Raw genomic sequence first — 20,947 nt, 5'->3', positions numbered from 1 at the left:
CAAGCCCCTTGTCAGGCTCTGTGCTGTGTGCCTGGAGCCCGCTTGGGATTCTCTCCCCCACCCCCACCCCCCGCCCCTCTCCCACTAGCATTCTCTCTCTTTCTCTGCTCTCAAAATAAATAAATAAACAGTTAAAAAAATAAAATAGAGTTTTTTAATTTAATAAGTTTTTAGTAACTTTTGGGGTAACATTTATTCAATAAAATGAGTGGACCTGTACTTCAGATTTTATTGTGGGAAATTTTGTTTGTCTTGGTGTAATTAGATAATTAAAATGTGATAAACCTGGTGGGAAGAACTACAGATTTATTAGCCTCCCTTAGTCATGATTAGTGATTATGGAAGTGAAATGTCCTTGTCAAAGGTGAAAAAATGAACAGCCCCAGGTCCAGAGTTTTCTAAAGTGGGCGTGATTGTTGTAAATATGGCCCCTTCTCCGGTGACTTTGAACCTGCAGTACGTACAGCACTGCCCTCATATTTCTGCTCGTATTGATTTCGTAGTTGCTTCATTTGGAAAATAGGAAGTGACAACTTAGGGTTTGTGCACTTCCTCCCGGAACCACAGCCTGGTTATCCTCTTGAATCCTTCTGTGTTTTTGAGGCTGCACCACTGAACCTCCCATCACCGCTGGCCTCCTCACCACCTATTGGGATTGAAAAAAATCTAAGTTTGCACTAGGAGAAAAGGTAATAAATTGACTCAGGTGTCCAAAACAATGCCCTTTAGATTTGTTATAGCAGTGGCATTCTTCCTTCAAATGAAATTGTATGCCGAACCCCAAATAGGAAATAGAGGAAACAAGATCTGATCTGGTAGAGAAGCTGAGTAACCAGAACCCCAGAACCCCTCTGGGGGCCCCTGAGATCTTTGCTGGTGAACTCGAACCAGAGGAATGCCATTTGAAAATTAACATTTTAAGTGATTTGAGGAAAGTGTGTAGCTGATTTTTTGTTTTTAAGTTTTTAAATCACATTTCAGAGAGAAACCTAGGGCTAGGGTTTCCTTATCTTTGTGTGTGTGTGTGGTTTTTTTTTTTTTTTTTTGAATGTGGCAGAGGGATATGTTTTTTAAATGTTTATTTTTGAGAGACAGAGCACAAGCTGTGAAGGGGCAGAGAGAGGGAGGAGACACAGAATCCGAAGCAGGCTCCAGGCTCTGAGCTGTCAGCACAGAGCCCGATGTGGGGCTCGAACTCAAGAACCGTGAGATCATGACCTGAGCTGAAGTCGGACGTTTAACTGACTGAGCCACCCAGCCTCCTCTAGAGTTTCCTCTCTTTGAAACAGTGGGATTGAAGTGGAGGAATTCTATGGTTCTTCCCGTTCCCACTGTTCTGTAGTTTTTACATAGTTTGATTTTCTATTTTAGTTTCCACTTTGTGTGCCATACATTGGGATTAAGCCATATTTTTAAAAATATATACTTGTCAGAGAAACGTTTGAAGAGAATCTTTAATGTGAAATGAAACTGGCTGCTTAGGTTAAATGGCTTTATGTCAAATATGGAAACAAAAAGTATTCATGCAAACCATATATGATGTAACCAGAAGCACTGATGACCACCCTTGTAAGCTTTCCGCACAACGTCTGGTGGCTCATGATAGCTGTGAAAGAAAAAGAATTTGACCCGGTTTGAAGACCACCATTTCAAGGAATGCTTAATTTTTATTCTGAAAGATATTTATATATCTTTAGCACTTTTTACAAGACAGATGAACTCTAGTTATTAATTTAACAATACCCTATTTTTAAAATGAGGGTAATCATCTAAACATTGTGGAATGACTGAATCAAAATTGCTTTTGAGGACTCTAGGAAAATATTTAAGGATTATTTTATTGTAAGTGTTAGAAAGTAACTTAGGTTTTACATTTTGAAGAGTATGTTCCAAACAGAAATGTCTTCCTGCCCCTGATTCTTGCAGTATCCATGGAGAATAAATATTAAACACTCATTTCGTTTCCAGTTAAGATTAATATACCCTCATGAATGGATTTTTTATGGTGTTCGTTACCATTTGTTCCCACAATGAAATTAGATGGAAATTTGTGGTAGTGGGAACACCCTGTATTTTAGAGTACCCTTTGCTACAGAAAGGAAAGGACTACATGCGTGTTAAGAGCAGGAAATTTCACCCTGTGTACGTAGAGCACTGACTCATAGGTGGTCAGTGGGAGTTGCTGTCTCCGGGCTTCAGGGGTGTAAAGCAATGGGCAGACTCATTCTTGTTCTCTCTAAACTGCCAAAAGTTAGCTTCTTGTAGTCCAGAAAAGAGGAAAAGATTTGCCATTTTGTGGGAAGTCTATTTTGCCTCACCTTCCAGCAGCCGTGTAGTAACGGTGTAGATCATCGTTGGTTGTACTTAATACCTGGAAGAAGACACGTGATCAGCCAAGCTAGTTGGGCTCCCTGCAAATGGAAGAGAAAGCCCCATAACTTACTCTCTCTTTCTAGAAGAGGGATGCTTGAAAACCTACGTCTTGAACTCGCCTGACAACTGTATCTCTAAGGTTACTATTGTTAGGCAAGGGGCATTATGGAAATAGAAAATGGCACCCATGCTTCAGTAGGGAAGATAAAATGTGGAAGCACAGTTAGCACATCTTATTTTATGAGGTAGTATTTCTGCTACTTTGTTAATGCTTGTAGGTGTCATACGATTTATACATTTGTGTTTGAGGATTTTGGACCTAGTGTTATGAACTAGAAACTTTTGGCAACCTGTTGCTTTAATTAATAGTCTAGGTACTTTCTTATAGCTGTGGCACTTGATGGCAGTTTTCACTGTGAAGAAAATGTGAGAAAAGTCTGGAGGGATTTTATCTCCTAAAAGAAGAATAGCACTGATAGACATGCTGTAAAAAAGCCTTATGTTTCAGGTGTGCATATATACTTGTCCTTATAGTTTAAGGACAGGAGGTATGGCTTTCCTGTTCACAAGAGTGTATGAAGAGCTCGTGTAATATCTGACACACAGCAGGTGTTCAGTAAATCCAGAACTGAAGATGGAATTGGTTAAATATAGGCAGGCCCTACCTTTCCCTGCTTCATTATTTGGGGCATATCTATGAGGCTACTTGAGCAACTCTTATCATGTGGTCTCATGTCTAAACAACGAGACAGAAGTTACTTATTTCTCTGTGTCTCCCAGTTTTTCATCTTTTAAATGAGGTAGTAAGAGTACCGATCTCATAGTGTTGTGAAAAGGTGTAAATTTTTTAACATCTGAACTCTTTTAACAATGCCTGGCACCTAGTAAACATTCAGTAAATGTTTACTTTTTCTCGTTATTACATACTTACTTTCTTGTTGTCTCTAGCCCCTAGCCAAATATATGTCCTATACGGACAGAGACTTAGTTCGTGTGGTTCATTGCTGAATGACACCAACCAAAATAGCATCTGACACCTAGCATATATTTCTTGAATTAATTAATAAACACAAGTACACAGGAAATAACAAGTAATATCGCTGTGACATAGACAGATTTATCAAGAAATAAAGCTCCTGCTTTATTGGGTAATTTTATCTGGAATATTTAAGACAATTTTATATTGAGATAGAATTGACGTACAGCATTATGTGAGTTTCAGTGTACAACATAGTGATTTCAAATAAGTATTGCTAAATGATCACCACAATAAGTCTAGTTAGCATCTGGCCACCGTACATCGTTACAGATACTTTTCTTTCCTGGTGATGAGAACTCTTAAGGTCTGCTCTCCTAGCAACTTGCAAATATGCGGTACAGGATAATTAACTATAATTGATATGCTCTGCAGTACATCCCTATGGCTGACTTATTTTATATATCTGAATATTCTATGCTATTCATTTTTAAAGGCTTTTTCTAAATCCCAGAAAGGCAACAAAATTATTGGTATTCAAACTTCATCTGTCACTGCCTTCTCTTTTTGGCTTGAAAGAAATACTATCCTGTGAATTATGAAGGAAGGCAAATATTGACATTAGTTTGTTGCCCACTTATCAATCCACCCCAAACTTAGTAGGGTGTAAAACAATGGCCCTGTCATAGGCCGTTGGACTCTGGGGATCGAGAATTCAGGTAGGGCACAGTAGGGTTGGCCTGTCTCCCTGATATGTGGGACTTCAGCTGGGAAGACAACTGGTTGGGTGTGACTTGCATGAGTGGATGTGGAGTGGATGTTGGAGTCTTCTAGAAGCTTGATCATATGTCACATGTCAGGCTCCTGGGCTAGGATGATTCAAAGCATGTGCTGAACTGGGACTGTTGACTGGAGCCACCTACATGTGGCCTTGTGTGGTGTGGGCTCTCACAGGTGGCTAGGTTCTGAGAGAGAGTGTCCCAAGAGGAAACATCCTGCAGTAGTCTGAGAGATCATACAGTGTTACTTCCACTGTACTTTATTAGGTCAAAGTAGGCACAAGCTTGCCCAGAGTCAGAGGTGAGGCACGTAGGCCCCACTTCTCAATTGGAAGAATGTCAAATAATTTGTCACCGTTTTGTTTTAATAAGCTCCAATCTGATAGATTTTTTTCAGGAATGGTTACAATAATTTCTCACCTTGTGTCTACACCCTTGAGCAGTCCCCTCTCTCGGTGACTCAGGGTTTGGCCATGAGTATTGTTTTGGTCAATGGAACAATAGTAGACGTGGCACAGCCAGAGGCTTGAAAGTTGGTTGCGTACTGGAGTGTGTCCTCCCATGCTCCTCTTGGGAACCCTCTCATTACCACCATGTGGGTGAACCTGGGCTACTTTGCTGGATGGTGAGAGACCACGTGGAATGTACCACCAGACATATGAGTGAGGGCACCTTAGATCAGCCAGCTGCCCGCAGACCACCAGCCTATCAACAAGCCCAGGAGGGACCAGCCAAGCTGGCTCAGACCAGAACTGCGAAGGTGATGCTCAGACTCATGAACTGATAAATGGTATTATTACTTCAAGCTGCTGAGTTTGGGGAAAATTTGTTATGTAGCAAAAACTAACCGATGTAGTGGTCTAATAGACAATCTACTTTCCCCCACCCAGTTTGGAATCCTGAGAAATAGGCACAGGACTCACTTTGGAGAGGATGCAGCTTTCTTACTGTTAGAGGCAAGGTTGAAGAAAGTGGCTTTTGGTTTCTCACCCAAGCAGGTGTGCTAGTAGTCCTGTGGCACCCTGGCAAGACTTAGGCATCACAGCGTTAAGCAACCCCTGGCCTCTCCTTGTGTGCATTGCCCCATTTATCTTCGAGCGCTGGTAAGTAGAGCTTACTTACTTACCAGAGTAAGCTGAATGGGAACACAGTGTGGGGAACCAGAAGGCTGAAGTGTGTGTGCATGCTCACATCCCTCTCCACACCTCACTGCTCAGAGAAGTCCCTCCTCCTGCCTGGGTGAAGAGTGAGGAAGAGGCTGAGAGAGGCTAGGGAGTTAGTCTAAGGAGATCCTTCCACAAGGAATCCTTAGAGCAGGAAGGAACAAGGACCCCACTCACAGGGGAGAGGGGGGACGGAGCCAGTCTCTGAACTCCTGTTCTTTATATTTTTTTGAATTTATGATACAATTGGCTTACACTTTTATGTGCTGTCTACCTCATGACGTGTTTATATATGTCCACATCCATGCCATTTGTAGGAAATGGAATATAGTTTTACTCTTTTGGATGGTTTGGGATTTATAACTTTCTTTTTCCTTTTAGATCATACCTTTGCTGTTATTGATGACAAGGTTCTGACTAGGAGCAAAGCTGCCTGTTGGAATACTTCCTAAAGGAAACTCTGCTCTGCTTTGTTTTCTGAGAATATGTAAATATTGAGGCAGAGGTGGAGATTACCTGTACATGAGTCTGTTCTCAACAGCGAGTGAATATTCATCAATAAACGGTGTCTTTTTAACCTGTCTTCTTTAGGATCGAAATTCGCCAGAAACTAAGACACACATTGTCTGGTTTATAATACAAGGCTGGGCATTTTTTAGTGCTTCAATATTCAGAGCTTCCAAAGAAGACAGAAATAATCAATCATTGGTTGTGAAGTATCCGTAGCAATAAGACAAATTTCCAAGAGCAATTCTTTTACCCTGTAATGGATGGCTTTGTATAAAAATCCATGCTTTTCTTTTTTTCGGTTTTACTGTGGCAGTTTTTCTTTTACAAAAATGTTTTTACCGGAGCATTTCGGTGGCTCAGTCGGTTGAGCGCCCGACTCTTGATTTCAGCTCAGGTCATTCTCTCACGGTTCATGAGATTGAGGCCTGCGTTGGGCTCTGTGCTGACAGTGTAGAGTCTACCTGGGATTCTCTCTCTTTCTCTCTTTCTCTGCCCCTCCCCTATTCTCTCTCAAAATAAGTAAATGAAACCTTAAGAAAATTAAAAAAAATATGTTTACTCTGAAGAAAGACTGTATATTTACCATGAAACAAGATTATATACAAATATAGAAGAAGCCAGGTGTTTGTTCAAATATATCTAAATTAATTAGGATAGTATATCTAATAATAAGATATCATGGGCTGTATCTCATTAATTTTATTTCAGAGTTGGGTATGGAGTTTTAGATTCAGGTATATACCTATGCGAGTAAATTTTTAATCAATAACCATTAAACTTATATTAGAAAAAATCAGTTGTGAAAATACACATGTGCTGTATGTATGTAAACAGATGCTATAATAAAAAACAGTAGTTGATTAGATAGATAATAAGCCAAGTTTGCCTGGTGTTTTAAAGCCCAGTTTGCACATGCAGACACAGAAACCCTTTCATAGCTTCTCATACACTGGGTCCAGCTACCTATAGTGTTGACTTAATAATTCCAGGACACTGATTTTTGAGAAAACTTTAAGCTGATTTCTTAAAAATTACAATGCCGCAGTGGAGGTGGGGGTCAGGGTAAAATTGTAATGTTGTGGCGGGCCACGTGGTTCATGTGTGTCAAGACCTGTGGCCTGCGGGTGGATGGAGATTCCTGTGATCCCCAGGCTGAGAGAGAGCCCCATGGCGAGCGTTCTCATTTGCTCTCCCTGCAACACGCATGCACGGTGCGATTTGTAAGAAGACCTTTGTCCCACCTTTTTGACTTTAAAATTTGTTACTAGTGAAACTTCCTGATTGTCATCCTTGAAGGCTTTGTTGTCTATTTCCAGGAAAAGTACAAGGTTGACTTTAGAATGTATACTCTAATCCATGAGCACACTTAAGCTCATAGAGTTTTCCGCTGAAACTACCATCAGTCATGCTCCGTAACTCACTGGTTACTTAGAGCACATGCCCATCGGTATTGCTAAATGCATCAGTGAAGGGGCATAAATGGATTCGAAAAACCTGAATGCCACTCAGACACTAGATCCATAATATTTATCTCTGAGCAATTGGAGAGGAGCACAGGATCTCGGGGTGGGTCGGTGTTGTGCATCATGGGCTTTCATTGTCATTCTAGCCTTCCTAGCAAAAAAGCTGATGATTCCTTAAGCCTTGGACTTGGACCATTTCTTTTTTTTCAGGAAGGTAGACTATGCATAAAATACATTTAATCTTGCCATCTCATCCTTCATCTGTTATGTTCTAAAGTAATGTGATGTTCTTTTTTCTTCCAAACCACTACTTATCCTGCTATTCCTTTGCCAATTAAAAGACTTCCTTCTCCAGCAGGTGCAAAAAACACGGACATTTTACTTCTTTCGTGTCTTGTACTGAGGGGAGGCTGGCCTGTGCTGTGCACAGGCACATGTCCCTGCCGTAGACTAGCTGGTAATTAGTCAGGACTCGGAAAGCCCCTGAATGACAGGCTCATTCTGGTAATAGTCAGGTGGCAATACCATGCTGGGGTAGGTGGGGAAGCTCTGCTTCCAGAGCCTGTGTCCCTGTCTGTTGGTTTTCTCCTTTAGAATGGCTTGATAGATTTATTTCTTCCCTTAAAGTGTAAGTTTGTATCAGATTTAATGGGAACTTAAGTTTGTATTTGGAGAAAGAAATGCATCTGCATTGGAATACATGGAGACTCCTACTGTCTTCTCCACTAGGTATCTCCACTAGATATTGGCATATCCTGTACTGTTCTTTACTAAATCTTCTGAGCAGAGGCTCAATCAGTGGTGGCAAGAGCATGCGAGGCCAAAAGGAAGGCTGAGCCGGTGTTTGCTTTGACTTAATTCAGGGGAACATTCAGTAAATTAATTTGGTCAGGTAGCAAGTCTTTATAGTAAATTTAATTTATGTTCTGTGCTTTGAGTAATTATTTGATATGGCTTCATACTCTTAGATTATGTTGGTGCATGCGCCTTTAAAAAGGTAGAATAGGGGGGCGCCTGGGTGGCCCAGTCGGTTAAGCGTCTGAATTCGGCTCAGGTCATGATCTCGCGGTCCGTGAGTTCGAGCCCCGCGCCAGGCTCTGTGCTGACAGCTCAGAGCCTGGAGCCTGTTTCGGATTCTGTGTCTCCCTCTCTCTCTGACCCTCCCCCATTCATGCTTTGTCTCTCTCTGTCTCAAAAATAAATAAACATTAAAAAAATTTTTTTTTAAAAAGTAGAATAGGGAATGGTTTTACACATCAGCAAATTATTTGGGGCAAACCTTTTCCCTGATTACTTTTCTACCGAGAAGCTTGTAACTTAGGAGAAAAGTCATAAAGAAATAGGAAGCTCTGGAGTAATAGACTAAGCATTTTAGGTGATAAAACCTTCAACTGCTTTGTAATAAAAGGTTTTTTATTTTGTGACTGAGTTGCTTAGGTGAAGTCATGTATTTTATGTAAAGTATGGCCTTTCCTAGTGTTTATGGATTTTGCATTCTTTTTGCTGGAAAATTACAAACAGCAGAAATGTGATATCTTAGTCACCTGAAGCTTTCAATTCTGGCTGTGTCACTTAGTAACAGTGTGATGTGAGCCTCATTTTCTTCTATATAAAATAAGGATTATAAAGCCAACTCAGGGGAGGTGTTTGGGGTTGAATAGGATTACGAATGAGAAGCACGAATGCAGAGCAGGTCAGTGAGAGTTCCCTTCCTATTCCCCTTTGTACCTTTCCTTTTAAAACACATTGTAGTATGTTTCGTATTTGAAAATGATAGTAATCACTGATCGTATCAGCACGTGTGGTTCAAGAAGTACATCGACCAACATTCCTTTCCACGCTGTGCACATTGTTCTTGAACTTGGTGGCTGTTCTCTGCTAAACCTTCTAGCCGTCACCGTTTTATACTCTTCATTTCCTGTCAGCATTTGTGCAAAGAGCGCCAAGCATTAGGCTGGCAATGCATTGCCGTTGTACAGTGTGGCCCTGTCTTGCTTTGAGGGTATTATTTCATGTCTTGAAGTACCACAATTTGCTTGTTGGAATGTGACCAGATAAGTGACATCAAACAGCTGTCATCCTTAGTAAGGTGCGCCTATGAAATGAGAGGGAAGCAGGCTGCCAGTACTCTCAAGGTATATGGCAGTATTCTTAACGCTATGGGAAGAGCCTGGGGGTTGTGGGCTTTGACCCACATGGTCATTCTGCCTTCCCCACCCCCACCTCCTGCTCTTTCTTAAGGGCCTCGCCATCCCACCTTGGAAAGAGTTGCTGCTGTTGGCTTGGGTGCTGGGAGAAATTGGGAGCAGGTGTGGCTCTCGAACGTCTTCATATTTGCAGTCGGTGCTGGGTGCATTCCCAGTCCTGGCGCGTAGTGGGTGAGCAGTAAGTGAGCTGATTTGAAGGAAATGTGTGTGAACAGATGAAGTGAACCATAGCATTTGTTTATATTTTTCATGCAGTTGAGTTACTTTCTTCGAGGCTCGAGGAGTTTCCTATGAGGATTAGCTTCTCCATGAAGAATCTGCTCATGCTCTGTAGATTCTTTGGTTTCTTCTGAAACTGTGCCTGTATTCTTAGAACCCCATAGGAGCTTGGTCACATGATCGGTACAAGCAAACTGCATTTTTATCTTATCTGCTTGTTCTGTCTTCTGCTTTGTGCGTCAGTATTTACTTCTTAACTGAAACAGTCAGTCCTTAGAGATGATGAGTAGTACACAACCCCTTCTTTTCTAAATTTTGTCTCACTGGTGCTTTTCAATTTTCAATTTTCTTTCGTTTTGCTTAATATAAAGTCTTCATTATCCTCCATGTATGATTTGAGGGAGGGTGTTGGCAGTCATCCAAGTCAAATGGGCGCTGGAGATGAAAATGAAAACTCAGGAACATCCCGTTACTATAATTTTTGAATTTACATATTTTTATTCTTGTTTTGGTCAATTTAATTTTATGTGTCCTTGTAACCCATCTTTTCATTCTTATAAATGACCTTGTGTCTGGGGAACACCTTAGGACTTCTCATTTACCAGATCCACACTCTTTCCTTCTACCTAGGCTCCTCTTTCCATGCTCATATGGATTCCAGAAATACAAATTGAGAAGTTCAATGACCATGCCCAGAGAACTTGCGCGTCTTTTCTCTCTCACTCGTTTGTTGATAATGTTTAGATTTCAGCCTGACTGGAAATCAAATGTGTGTGTTCTCTAAATTAATAATGGGATCACTGATTCAGAATTTTGTAACTCAATTTGGCTTTTGCCTACAGAATCCAGAGCCCCTGTTATATCACTGGTCGGTGGTAAGCAAGACTTCAGACAGGAATCCCCTCTGCCATTGTACTTCCTTTGCCACCTCTTGTGTACTGCCACAATGTCTCTTTTTTGTGGTTGGTTGGCTTTTTTTCCGTCTCTCCCTCCTTCCTTCTTCCTTCTTCCTTCCTTCCTTCCTTCCTTCCTTCCTTCCTTCCTTCCTTCCTTCCTTCCTCCCTTCCTTCCTTCCTTCCTTCCTTCCTTCATTTTTGCATGAAAGTTTGAAAACTTGATAAGACATCTCATCACTGGATAAAAGTATCTGGAATCAAAGAGAGTATCACATATAACACCAAAAGAATATTAATATGGAAAATGTTTTGTCTTTAATCAGCTTGTTGAACGTATTGTTGAACTTATTTTGCATATTTACTATTGTTTGAAAAGAACCTGGTTTGTTTAATTTGGTAATTTTAGTTATAGTGAGGCTTCTTCCTGAAAGAACTGAAAATGTAGTTTCTGTTATTATTTCATTAAACACAGAAAATGAAAAAGAAAGTGGGGGTGGGGTGGGGAAGAAGAACCATGGTAGATTTGAAAGCAAATTAATATTATACTATGATTTGACTCTTTTCTCTTTAGATCTTTTAGAGAAGTCTCGAGTTGTTAAGCAACCGAGAGGTGAAAGAAACTTCCATGTGTTCTATCAGCTGCTCTCTGGTGCCTCTGAAGAGCTCCTCAGTAAGTCCCTTTTTCTGTGTTTTAATTTAATTTTTAGTTTCAAAGCATTTTCCAAAGCATTCTTTTTAATTTTCTTCAAAATTTTCTATGACTGTGGTTGAAGTGAAGAACATGGTATGTTTGCTTCTGTCATCCTACCCCAGAATTTGCTTGCTGTATGTCCCTATGTCTCACCAGATGCTGTGCATAGGTCTCAGATGGTTTACTCAAAGAGCTAACTGAATATTGGAGGAGGTGGATCATAATTTTGTTTTGATGTTTTATTTATTTTGGAGAGAGAGAGAGACAGCGCAAACAGGGGAGGGGCAGAGAGAGGGTGAGACACAGAATCCGAAGCAGGCTCCAGGCTCCGAGCTGTCAGCGCAGAGCCTGATGCCAGGCTCGAACGCCTAAATCACAAGATCATGACCTGAGCAGAAGTTGGACGGTTCACTGACTGAGCCACACAGGCACCCCAATCATAAATTTAAACAATAAAATGGAAGAATATAATTGTTTCACTGAGGAAGAAGAAATTAGCAGGAGCCAGGAGAGGAGAACAGTTATTTAAAAAAAAAAAAAAAATTGCTCAGTGAAAACTTAAAAATAGTGGGAAAATATTTGTAATTGATAAAAGAGTTAAAAATCTGACCTCTGGCTATTTTAGAGAACTAATATACGTCCATCAGAATAGTATCCAATAATTAATAGCTAAGTGATAAAAGTTTTGAGCAAATAGTTCAAATTGTAAGTATGGAAAGTAAATGACATTTGGGGAAGAATCATTCTCACTAATAATCAACAAGTGTAAGCTAAAACAGCACTGAAGTGTTCACCATTTACATGTATTAGCAAAAGTGATTAAAAAGGACAAAGCTGGCAGAATTGTCAGGCCTGGTCGGCTTAGAGCTTGTGGGTGTCACTTCAAAGTGAGGACTTCTTCCTGGGTACTAATTAGCAATCCAAAATAAGTCGTAAAATGATCAGAGCCAGGCACACCATTTTTTAGAATATATCCCAATGAAGTAATTCAAAAGAATCCAAAGAACATTTTATATGAAGACCTTTATCTCTGCCCTAATGTTCAGTGGCATGGGAATCACTAGGCAGACATCATGTTACAATGAAATAGTATATTGAAGATGTTTTGTATTATAAAAATATGGAAGGGGGCTCACTACAAATAAATGTAAAAAAGTAGTTTGAAATATGTACAACAGTGGTAAAGGTAGATTTTAGAAAAATGCTATTGGTATTTGGGTATCAATTTTTGTTCTGTTGATTCAGTATCTAATATATGAAAGTCACTTTCATCTGGAGGTTTAAAGGAATGAGATATTAAAGACAGTTAGACTTACTGAGTAACTTACCAACACGTATGTGTGATTCAATAGATAAGCTTACACTCGAGCGAGATTTCAGCAGATATAACTACCTGAGTTTGGACTCTGCCAAAGTTAATGGAGTGGATGATGCAGCAAATTTCAGAACTGTTAGGGTAAGTAAGATACAGTCCTTTCATTACTGTTTAACGAGGTGCTGCCTTCACCTTATTCTGTGACTGAACATAATCAAGGTAAGCAGCATTCCTTTTCTTTTTTCTTTTTCTTTTTCTTTTTTTTTTTTTAACATTTATTTATTTCTGAGAGACAGAGAGAGATGGAGTATGAGCAGGGGAGGGGCAGAGAGAGAGGGAGACACAGAGTTCGAAGCAGGCTGCAGGCTCCGAGCTGTCAGCACAGAGCCCGACGTGAGGCTCAAACTCACAAACCATGAGATCATGACCTGAGCTGAAGTCGGAAGCTTAACCTACTGAGCCACCCAGGCGCCCTCCTTTCATTACTCTTTAAAATGGGTGACACTCTTTTGCTCATTTGGAACTGGTAACAATTCTGAGTTTTCTTAAAACCATAACTCATGCCCCCTAAGGTTTTAGAATTATGCAACAATTTATTGTATTCTTACTAAAATCCTACAATATTGTAAAGGCCCATGCTTTACTGGAGCATGTGATTTTGCTATTTATCAACAGGAGCTTTCTCATTATATTATCCTAACTCTTTTAATGCCGTCTTTAAATTCCAAATATTTTTGTAGCCATAGCTTAGTAGTTAATTTCCAACTGTAAGAACTGTCCCAGGAAAGCATTAAATCAATACTGTTTTTGAGAGAAAACTTCCAAAAATCACATGTAAGCCAGAATGAGTAGCATTTCACGTTCATTAGAAAATAAATTATTTTATTTTTATTTTTTAATGTTTATTCATCTATTTTTTTTTTTAATTTTTTTTTTCAACGTTTATTTATTTTTGGGACAGAGAGAGACAGAGCATGAACGGGGGAGGGGCAGAGAGAGAGGGAGACACAGAATCGGAAACAGGCTCCAGGCTCTGAGCCATCAGCCCAGAGCCCGACGCGGGGCTCGAACTCACGGACCGCGAGATCGTGACCTGGCTGAAGTCGGACGCTTAACCGACTGCGCCACCCAGGCGCCCCTATTCATCTATTTTGAGAGAGAGTGCGAGTGGGGGAGGGGCAGAGAGAGAGGGTGAGAGAATGCCATGGAACCCAGCGTGGGGCTCAATCCCACGAACCCTGTGCTCATGACCTGAGCTAAAATCAAGAGTCGGATGCTCAACCAAATGAGCCACCCAGGTGCTCCTGAACATAAATTGTTTTAAACAATATCCTATCTGCTATGTTTATGTGCGCTTCAAAAATTACTCCTTTATGACATGATATGGTAACTGTACTTTAGCTATGGTGGTGGGGAGGCAGGAAGTAGGTCAGGTTAGCAGAAATAAGACTGGCATCAGTTGATCTTCAAGGCTGAGTGAAAATAACTTGAAGTTCTTTTCCTGCTCTCTCTACTGTTGTGTATGTTTGAAATTTTCCATGACAAAAAAATTATATTACTCCCATTGCTAGGCTAGGTAGTCTCATCACAAACAAACAAATAAAACAAAAAAGCTGTTGGCATTTATTCTCAAAAAGAGTATTTCTCTGAGTATGTCATTTGTTAAAAACTCTGTAAGCATCCTCATACGGCAAGCCTCTCGCTTCCTGGACATGAATTAAGAGTTGAGTTCAAGTCCAGTTCTATAACTGCCTTGCCTGGCAAATCATTGGCACTTAATAAAAGCTTATGACTGAAGGAATGTTCCCTGTTACCTGTAATGACTTGGGTCGGGCACTTCACCTTTGCAGACCAGTTTTTCTCTTGTAAAATAAACGAGGAGGTTTTTATATAGGAGTCATAAAAGCTTTTTGTTCGGTTTTATTTCTAGCAGCAGAACCCGGTATAAAAAAACAACACGTACTCACACGCATACACGCATTGTGCACACGTGCACACAGACACACACAGACACACACATACACACCGAGCTGCTGCAGATGAAGCGGGGGTTGGAACCCAAGGCTTGGCTCTTAGCCTCCTCTTCTTCCAAATTCCTCTTTGCTCCCCTCCACCTCTTTGCCCCAGCATGCAGAGTGCCCCAGGGACCCTTGAATCACAGCTTGAAACCATTAAACAAGCTACAGCCCCAACTGGTGCTGTCAGGTCTGTTCTTAGGTTTCCTCTTGGAGGGCTTATTCTGGGGCACTTTGTCTTTTTTGTTGTTGTGTGTTTAGAAACAAATCTGTTGCATGATTCATTAAAAAAATAATATAAAGAGTGACAGAAAGAAAACAGCTGCTTTTCTCCCCCCACTCCCAGAATGCCATGCAGATTGTGGGTTTTATGGATCACGAAGCTGAGTCTGTCCTGGAGGTGGTGGCAGCCGTGTTGAAACTGGGGAACATCGAGTTCAAGCCCGAATCTCGAGTGAACGGTTTAGATGAAAGCAAAATCAAAGATAAAAATGGTAAGTCAGCGGAGAGTCAACCTTATATAGCAAACTTGCTTTTGAGCATCTGCCCACTTCTTAATCTAGAAAGAAAACTTCTGTTCACTGGAAAACTTCACTGGAAAATGCTTTCCAGAGAAACTGAACAGAAGCATAATTCGAGCTGAGTTTTAAGTCTTCTGAGTTCTACATTTTATACTATTTGATTTGAATGTGCTTTAGGAAGAACATCCTAAGCCTTGACAAGGATTTTTAGCAGCACATGTGTAGTCACTTTTTTTGTCTGTCCCCCAACAGAGTTAAAAGAAATTTGTGAGTTGACCGGCATTGATCAATCAGTTCTAGAACGAGCTTTCAGTTTCCGAACGGTTGAGGCCAAGCAGGAGAAGGTTTCAACTACACTGAACGTGGCTCAGGTGGGTGAAACATCGTGGCCAGAAAGTGAGTTTTTAAAAAGTCTGTGATATTTTTACATAAGTGGACGCAAAAATTTCATTTTGCAGGTTGTTATCTTAACTGTCCATACTGTATTGCAGACATCATTCTAAGCACTGGGAGCACAGCAATAAACTAAACAGATAAGGATCCCTGCCCTCGCAGAGGTTAAAATTTTGGTAGGAGGAGTGGCCATAGCCAGTAGGCCTCGTAAATAAATGAATTTATATGGCAAGCTAGCAGCAGACAAGGAGAAAAACGAGAGCAGAGTAAGGGAGACCCACTGTGCTGGGGCAGGGAAGTTGCGTCTGAGTGAGCTGGGAAATGATACCACTGGCATGATCTGCCTTGTATTTCAAAGGGTCATTCTGGCTGCAATGTGGAGAGCAGAGTGCAGTGGGAGAATGGGTAAAAGCAAGGTGTCTTAGTTGGGCTACTATAACAGAATACCATAGTCTAGGTGGCTTAAACAAACAAAAAGAACCATTTATTCCTCAAAGTTCTGGAGGCTGGGAGTCTGAGATCAGGGGACCAGCATGGTTGCATTCTTGGTGAGGGCCATCTTCCTGGTTGACAGATGGCCACTTTCTTGCTGTATCCTCTTCATAGGGCAAGGGGTGGGGGAGGGGAGGGTGTGCTCTGGGGTCCTCGTCCCCCTATAAGGACCCCAGTTCCATCATGGGAGCTCTGCCCTCATAACCTCATCTAAATCTATCTCCTAAGGCTCCCACCTTCAAATACCATCACACTGGGGATTAGGGCTTCAACATACGGATTTGGGGCTGGGAGATGATACAGACGTTCCGTTCATGGCACCAGGAAGCTGCAAGGAATTGTGTGCTAACCTAGAATTGATGGTGTTTGAACCAGGTGGTAGCAGTAGAGTGAGAAGCGGTTACACCTGGGTACATTTTGATGCTGTTGGCTTAAGATGTGGCATGAGAGAAAGAGAAGAGTCAAGGATGGCTGCCAACGTGTTTCACTCAAGCAACTGGAAAACTAGGATTGCCATTCACTAATTTGGAGAACACAGTAGGAGAAGCCAGTTTGGAGAGGCCAGATTGGCTTTCCTGCCTTCCTTTTCATATACCGTCCATCTGAAGACAGTGAAATCTAAGACTCAAGTCTGATTTGCTTACTTCTTCTGTCCTTTGGTTCAAGTTCAGTGGATGGATGAATGGATGGATGCACGTGTGGATGTTACACCAAGGAAGCTTCTGAAGCCCCTTTCAATGTAAAGCCTTTGTTCTACAGCTTAGACATTTTCCCACCCGTCTGTGCTGATCTGCACTGGAATTCAATGACTGATTCGGCACTTTTGGCACAGAGGCCTACTTTATTCTCACCCTATAGTCCAGCTGTATTCTCCTCCTCTTTGTAAGTGGCCTTAAGCATCTGTAAGACAGTAGGTGGATTTAGTCTTTCTCTTTGCCTCTCTGAACTGGTCTTTGCTACTAACCCAAGGATGCCTATGTGTCTGCAGCTTTCAGTGTTGATTTCTTATTTCAGGTGAGGTGCTTTGACTATGAAAAACACTATAACTTGGGTTATATGTAAATTTGATTTGTAACAATCCTCTTCTGGTTAGAACTGTTGTGTGTCCTTCTTCCTAAATTACTGCTTCTGCTGTCATGTCTGTCCAGGTCAGTCTCACTCATGCAAAGTCAGATGGTGAGTCACTGACTTAATCAAGAAAAATTCATTGAGAGGGGCGCCTGGGTGGCGCAGTCGGTTAAGCATCTGACTTCAGCCAGGTCACGATCTCGCGGTCTGTGAGTTCGAGCCCCGCGTCGGGCTCTGGGCTGATGGCTCAGAGCCTGGAGCCTGTTTCCGATTCTGTGTCTCCTTCTCTCTCTGCCCCTCCCCCGTTCATGCTCTGTCTCTCTCTGTCCCAAAAATAAATAAACGTTGAAAAAAAAATTAAAAAAAAAAAAAAGAAAAATTCATTGAGAGCCTGCTCAGCACAGGCCCCCATGTAGACCATTAGCAGGGACATAAGGGATGAAGGAAGATGCCATGGAGAAGATGGTTTCTGAGCCAGACTTGAAGGATTTAGGTGAATAAAGAATGGGCAGTAGGGGGTTTCAAAAAGAAAACTGTGAGAAAAGCCAAGTTTGGAGTCCACATCAGGGGGAGGGGTGGTCTAGCTTGGCCGTAGCTTTAGACATGCGAAGGGGATTCAGAGCAACGTGGCTGGAAAGGTTCACTGTGGAGGTGGTTCTCAAACTTTAAAACTTGAGTGTACCTCAGTGCCACCTGAAGGGTTTGTCCAACACGGTTTGCAGGCTGTGCCCCTAGGCTGCTGTATTCAGTAGGCCTGAGGTAGGACTGAAGAATTTGCATGTCTAACAAGTTCAGTGCTGCTGCTGCCGGTGGTCCAGGGACCACATTTTGAGAACCACTGTACTAAGGTCACACTGAGTTTAGACGTTTTCAATAGGCAGAGTGGGGATCGTTAAGTAAAAAAGTATTGCAATGAGAAAATGCCTCCTGTTTAAGAAGGTCCTTTAAGAATATCCACATGTACGTGGATATGTATGGAATATATATGTGGGTAAATGTTGGTCTGTTTTTACTGTGTGTTTTACTCTCGCTTTTTAATCATCCTCTCCAGAAACCGGGCCCAGGTGCGTCTTACTTTATAAGCTTGAGTCACCTTACATCACTGGGTTAAACTTTTCCACATTGTTTTAACCTTTAGCATGAAAGAATTTGGCTTGAGGTCCTTGATTTTTCAGTTCCTTATTCAAGTTCTTTTTTTTTTTTTTTTTTTTAATGTAGGGTTTAGGTTTCTACCAGTCTTACTGCCTAAAAGGTTTTGATTCCAGCAAGAACTAATTTGTTTTATTAATGTTTCCTCATAGCTTCAGTTCTTGGACCCCATCATCATCCGTATTGCCCCATTCCTCATTTTGCCCAAGGCATTTAGATCTTTCCTCAGATACAGTGACTCATGGTGAAATGATAGGAACTCAAGACAGAGTTGTAGTTCAGTTTTTGCCACATCCTCTCTCCTTGGCTTCCAAGCCCTCAGTAATCTGACCCTGCACCCTTTCTTTATCTCAGTTTATTCCCTGCTACTTCTATAAATGCCATGCTTATTTTTACCCGGTGCCTTCGCTCTTCCTTATCCCTTCCCCACATGGCGTGGCTAATTCTTCCTGCCTATCTGAATGGTCCATCTAATTACCCCTCATCCAGGAAGATCACATAGTCCCCCTCTTCTCCCTTCTGGGAATTCCTTTTTCCCCTGCTGTTGGACACTCGTTCTCTGATTGTTTCACTCATGGATTTGGTCTCCACCACTCCACTGTAAGCTGCTACAGGGTAGGCCCCCCCATGGCCAGGCATCTCTTGTGTTTCCACCTGGGCCACACCTAATACCAGTCATCGCTGAAGCACATTTCACTTGGGATTTTTTCAGTGCGCTTCAGTGCCGCTGTAGAAGTGCAGTCTCTTCATGTTGTGCTTAGAATCTGAGATGGTGAATCCATGCTCTCAGTGTCTTCCTTCATTTCTGTGCACCTTGTTAGTGATCCTTAAATGAGAATAAACATTCCTTCCCGTACTGTGGAGGATGTTATGGCGATTCGGTGGCATGAATCAGACTCTAGAAATCAGGGCTGGCAGATTGGCAGCCCCTGGTACCAGATATAGCTCAATAGGCATATTTTATTTGATGAAAGGGTAGTTTTGTTGTCTTGTTGTTCTGTTTTGTTTTGTGTGCTTGCTTTTTAAATTTTGGATTTGAGTGCCTTTAATGTGGAATGCGTCTACAGATCATATTATTTCCCATTCATTTCTGTCATGTAGTCCCTGGAAACATTTGAGTTTGAGACTTCTGGAATAAGTATTTGTTTGAAAGAAATAAAGAAGATGAACATGGGCTGTGAATACATTTTAAAAAATATAAAGGAGTTTGCCAGAATGAGTTGTCACTATTAGTTCGGTTGCATATTGAAATGGTGGTTTGTTGAAATCAGCACATAGCTAAAAAAAACCTGGATGCCATTATGATGACATTCTGTTTATAAATAGGTAATGTTTTGCGGTTATGCGGTGTTTTGAGATAACTGGAATTTGCGAGAAGAAAGGGGAAAGGATTAAGAAAGAATTCTATAGGCTCACAAGTGGGATAGGAAAAGGATACTTCAGAAATTGTAATATAAATACATGTATAGGCTTACTCTGTGCCAGGCGCTGTTCTAGGCACTTATATGGCCTATGTGAAGAAAGTAAAAACTAGAAGGAGGATAGAGAAAAGGCATTCATCTAAATCCAGGCTTCTTTCCCCATTTCAGCATATATATGCATTTTCTGCGGTGGAATCATTAACCACTGTTACCCTCCAAGATGACATTGTGTGCTTGGGTTTTATTTTTTTTGTGCCAATTTATTGATGGATTTTCTAGGGAGAGGTTCAGGATTAGCATGGAAGTGTCAGATGAACTGGAAAGGTACCATAAGCTACAATTTGTTGCCAACGAAGGGCCTATGTTATTAAAGCTGTTACACTTCATTTAGAAAGAAATGTGGGAAAAGAATTTCTGTATAATCTAATAAGTTGTGTTCTTTATAACATAAAAATGTAAAGCTTTAATAGTAATGCTCAAATTTCTGCTTATAAGCAGTGAAATTCATGCCAGTGGCCAGAGTGTTAAACACAGCAGCAAACTGGAGTGACTAGGTGGCTCAGTCAGTTGAGCATTCAACTCTTTTTTTTTTTATGTTTATTTATTTTTGAAAGAGGGAGAGAGAGCACAGGAGAGGGGCAGAGAGAGAGGGAGAGAGAGAATCCCAAGCAGGCTCTGCACTGTGAGTGCAGAGCCCAACTCAGGGCTTGATCTCACGAACTGTGAGATTGTGACCTGAGCCAGAATCAAGAGAAGCGTCTGACTCTGGATTTCAGCTCAGGTCATGATATCAGGGTTGTGGGATCAAGCCCCAGTCGGGCTCCGTGCTGAGTGTGGAGCCTACTTAAGGTTCTCTCCCTCTGTCCCTTTCCTCCACTCATGCGCTTGCTTGCTCGCTCACTCTCTTTGTAAAACAAAACAAAACAAAACAAAACAAAACAAAACAAAACAAAACAAAACCCAAAATCCCAGCAGCAGACCGTCTTGCTTTACTCCCCGGAAGCTGCTGGCACTCGGGCCTCCCCCAGAGCGCTGCATCACATTGGTGGTGTGCACTAGCTAAATGCTCGTGGCACCCGATATGTGCAGGGACTCTTAGGTGCTTCCTGGCAAGGCTAACTTTCTCCAGGGTGTGCCTTCTAAGTCAGGGGTGGAGAGACTATGTCCTCTGCCTCTTCTTTGGCAAGTAGCTCTGAAGAGCTTCAAATAAATGAATAAGCAAATAAAAGCATTTATTTGTATTATACAGTATATTGCCCACAGTGTATCATGACTCTAGCCTCTAGATGTTATGGA

General features: G+C 41.4%; 1 protein-coding gene across 2 annotated transcripts in view; it reads left to right on the top strand.

The window, feature by feature from the left end:
* Positions 1 to 20,947, top strand: part of MYO1B (myosin IB) — a 155,562-nt gene that overhangs the window by 79,951 nt on the left and 54,664 nt on the right. For both annotated transcript variants that reach the window (XM_047083916.1, XM_047083915.1), the window contains exons 7-10: positions 11,158 to 11,256; positions 12,630 to 12,733; positions 14,954 to 15,101; positions 15,381 to 15,499. In XM_047083916.1, coding sequence (XP_046939872.1) covers positions 11,158 to 11,256; positions 12,630 to 12,733; positions 14,954 to 15,101; positions 15,381 to 15,499 — 470 coding nt within the window. The remainder of the gene's footprint in view (positions 1 to 11,157; positions 11,257 to 12,629; positions 12,734 to 14,953; positions 15,102 to 15,380; positions 15,500 to 20,947) is intronic.

The sequence above is a fragment of the Lynx rufus genome, unplaced genomic scaffold (genome assembly GCF_022079265.1).
Source record: "Lynx rufus isolate CCGP_SWC_20201006 ecotype Redwood Valley unplaced genomic scaffold, mLynRuf1.p SCAF_2, whole genome shotgun sequence".
Taxonomy (NCBI): Eukaryota; Metazoa; Chordata; class Mammalia; order Carnivora; family Felidae; genus Lynx; species Lynx rufus.
Note: the sequence above shows the minus strand (reverse complement) of the source record. Positions and strands in the feature narration are given on the sequence as shown.